The 2,138-nt window shown below is 60.2% G+C and overlaps 1 protein-coding gene across 1 annotated transcript in view; it reads left to right on the forward strand.

Moving 5' to 3' along the window:
* Window positions 1–7: 7 nt before the first annotated feature.
* ACTG2 (actin, gamma 2, smooth muscle, enteric) overlaps window positions 8–2,138 on the forward strand; it is a 2,256-nt gene continuing 125 nt past the window's right edge. The window contains 8 exon segments of the mRNA XM_010014035.1: window positions 8–25; window positions 112–240; window positions 336–446; window positions 877–961; window positions 1,052–1,213; window positions 1,297–1,488; window positions 1,823–2,004; window positions 2,119–2,138. The exon segment at window positions 2,119–2,138 is cut by the window's right edge and continues 1 nt beyond it. Of these exon segments, the coding sequence (XP_010012337.1) occupies window positions 118–240; window positions 336–446; window positions 877–961; window positions 1,052–1,213; window positions 1,297–1,488; window positions 1,823–2,004; window positions 2,119–2,138 (875 nt within the window). The 5' untranslated portion in view covers window positions 8–25; window positions 112–117.

Genomic DNA, 2,138 nt, shown 5'->3' on the forward strand with positions numbered 1-2,138 from the left:
CATCGTGGGGCGGCCCCGGCACCAGGTTGGTACCCGAAGGGGGAGCAGCAGCCCCCACCCTGCTTTAATCAATGACATGAGACTAATGAGGGCGTCTCTTGCTGGCGTTAGGGTGTCATGGTGGGCATGGGGCAGAAAGACAGCTATGTAGGCGATGAGGCGCAGAGCAAGAGGGGCATCCTCACGCTCAAGTACCCCATCGAGCACGGTATCATCACCAACTGGGATTACATGGAGAAGGTGAGACCTGGCTCAGGATGGGGGGGGGGGCCTGGCCCTGGCTCTGGTTTGGGGTAAGACACACACCACCCCCCCAATTCTTTGCCTGCTTTTAGATCTGGCACCATTCCTTCTACAACGAGCTGCGCGTGGCCCCCGAGGAGCACCCGACCCTGCTCACCGAGGCACCCCTCAACCCCAAGGCCAACCGGGAGAAGATGACCCAGGTAAGGTGCTGCTGGACCCCGCAGATGGCGATGGGTGCTCTGGAGCCACAGGATTAGGGGATTTAGGGAGCCAGGAGGGGCTGGCATGGAGCGGAGGAGCAGAGGAATTGAGCGGTGTGCTCCCATGCTCACATGGACCTACCAGGTTCTCTGCCGAGCATGGTCCCATGGGGTTTGCCGTGCTTAGTGCACTTCCATGACTCCCGTTTCCGTGTGATCCCACCTTTTCCCACACACCCCACTGACCCATGTGGTTTTCAGCACCACACAGCAATCCTGTCTCCATGCACTGCGATGCTCCATCTCCTTTTCCATTCAACGCAATGATCTGTGTGATTTCCCAGGCACGGCCCGCATGGCTCGGGGTGGGATGTGCTGGGGACCCCCATGCTCCCCCCTAACCCGCTGCTGCTCTCATCCCTCCTCCCAGATCATGTTTGAAACCTTCAATGTCCCCGCCATGTACGTCGCCATCCAAGCCGTCCTCTCCCTCTACGCCTCCGGCCGCACGACCGGTGAGTAGGACACCAGCACCTTGAGGACCATCCATGATGGGAAAGGGACCAAGCTCCAAGCCCCTTTCCTCACGTTCCCACCCTTCCCAGGCATCGTCCTTGACTCCGGGGACGGCGTCACCCACAACGTGCCCATCTATGAGGGCTACGCGCTGCCCCACGCCATCATGCGGCTCGACTTGGCCGGCCGCGACCTCACCGACTACCTCATGAAGATCCTCACCGAGAGGGGCTACTCCTTCGTCACCACTGGTACAGGGCCGGGGAGGGGGTTTGGAGGGACAGGGCACCCCACATGGCACCAGGTTGAGCCTGTTCCCCATCGTCTCCCGCAGCCGAGAGGGAAATCGTGCGTGACATCAAGGAGAAGCTCTGCTACGTGGCCCTTGACTTCGAGAATGAGATGGCCACGGCTGCCTCCTCCTCCTCGCTGGAGAAGAGCTATGAGCTCCCCGACGGGCAGGTCATCACCATCGGCAACGAGCGCTTCCGCTGCCCCGAGACCCTCTTCCAACCCTCCTTCATCGGTGAGCCCACCCCGAATTGTCCTGCTGTCCCCTAGGACACCAAGGTGTTGGTGGCCCCAGTGTCATGTTGATGCCTCCAACCCCATGGTGATGTTTCCAACCCCATGGTGATGCCTTTAGCCCCATGTTGGTGCCTCCAACGTTGTGTTGGTGCTCCTGTCCCCATCCCCACCACCCCACCACCAGGCAACCACCTCCCATGGGTGCCCCACAGCGGAATTCAGGGCTCCCCCAAGTGCTTTGCACCCCAAATTGAGGGGATACAAACGTACGGGTGGCTCTTTTGTGGGGCATGGGTGGAGGTGAGGGTGCTGACAGCCCCCTTCCACTGCAGGCATGGAGTCAGCCGGCATCCACGAGACCACCTACAACTCCATCATGAAATGTGACATCGACATCCGCAAGGACCTTTATGCCAACAACGTGTTGTCCGGCGGCACCACTATGTCCCCCGGCATCGCCGACCGCATGCAGAAGGAGATCACGGCGCTGGCTCCCAGCACCATGAAGATCAAAGTAGGTGATGGTGGTGGTGGTGGTTGGGAGCAAACCAATGGCCACCAACACCCTAAATCCTCTCCTGGTGCAGGTTTGGGGGGTGGATTATCTTAATGCCTCGTGTCCCTACAGATCATCGCCCCGCCGGAGCG

This window comes from Nestor notabilis, unplaced genomic scaffold (genome assembly GCF_000696875.1).
Source record: "Nestor notabilis isolate BGI_N333 unplaced genomic scaffold, ASM69687v1 scaffold27274, whole genome shotgun sequence".
NCBI lineage: Eukaryota > Metazoa > Chordata > Aves > Psittaciformes > Psittacidae > Nestor > Nestor notabilis.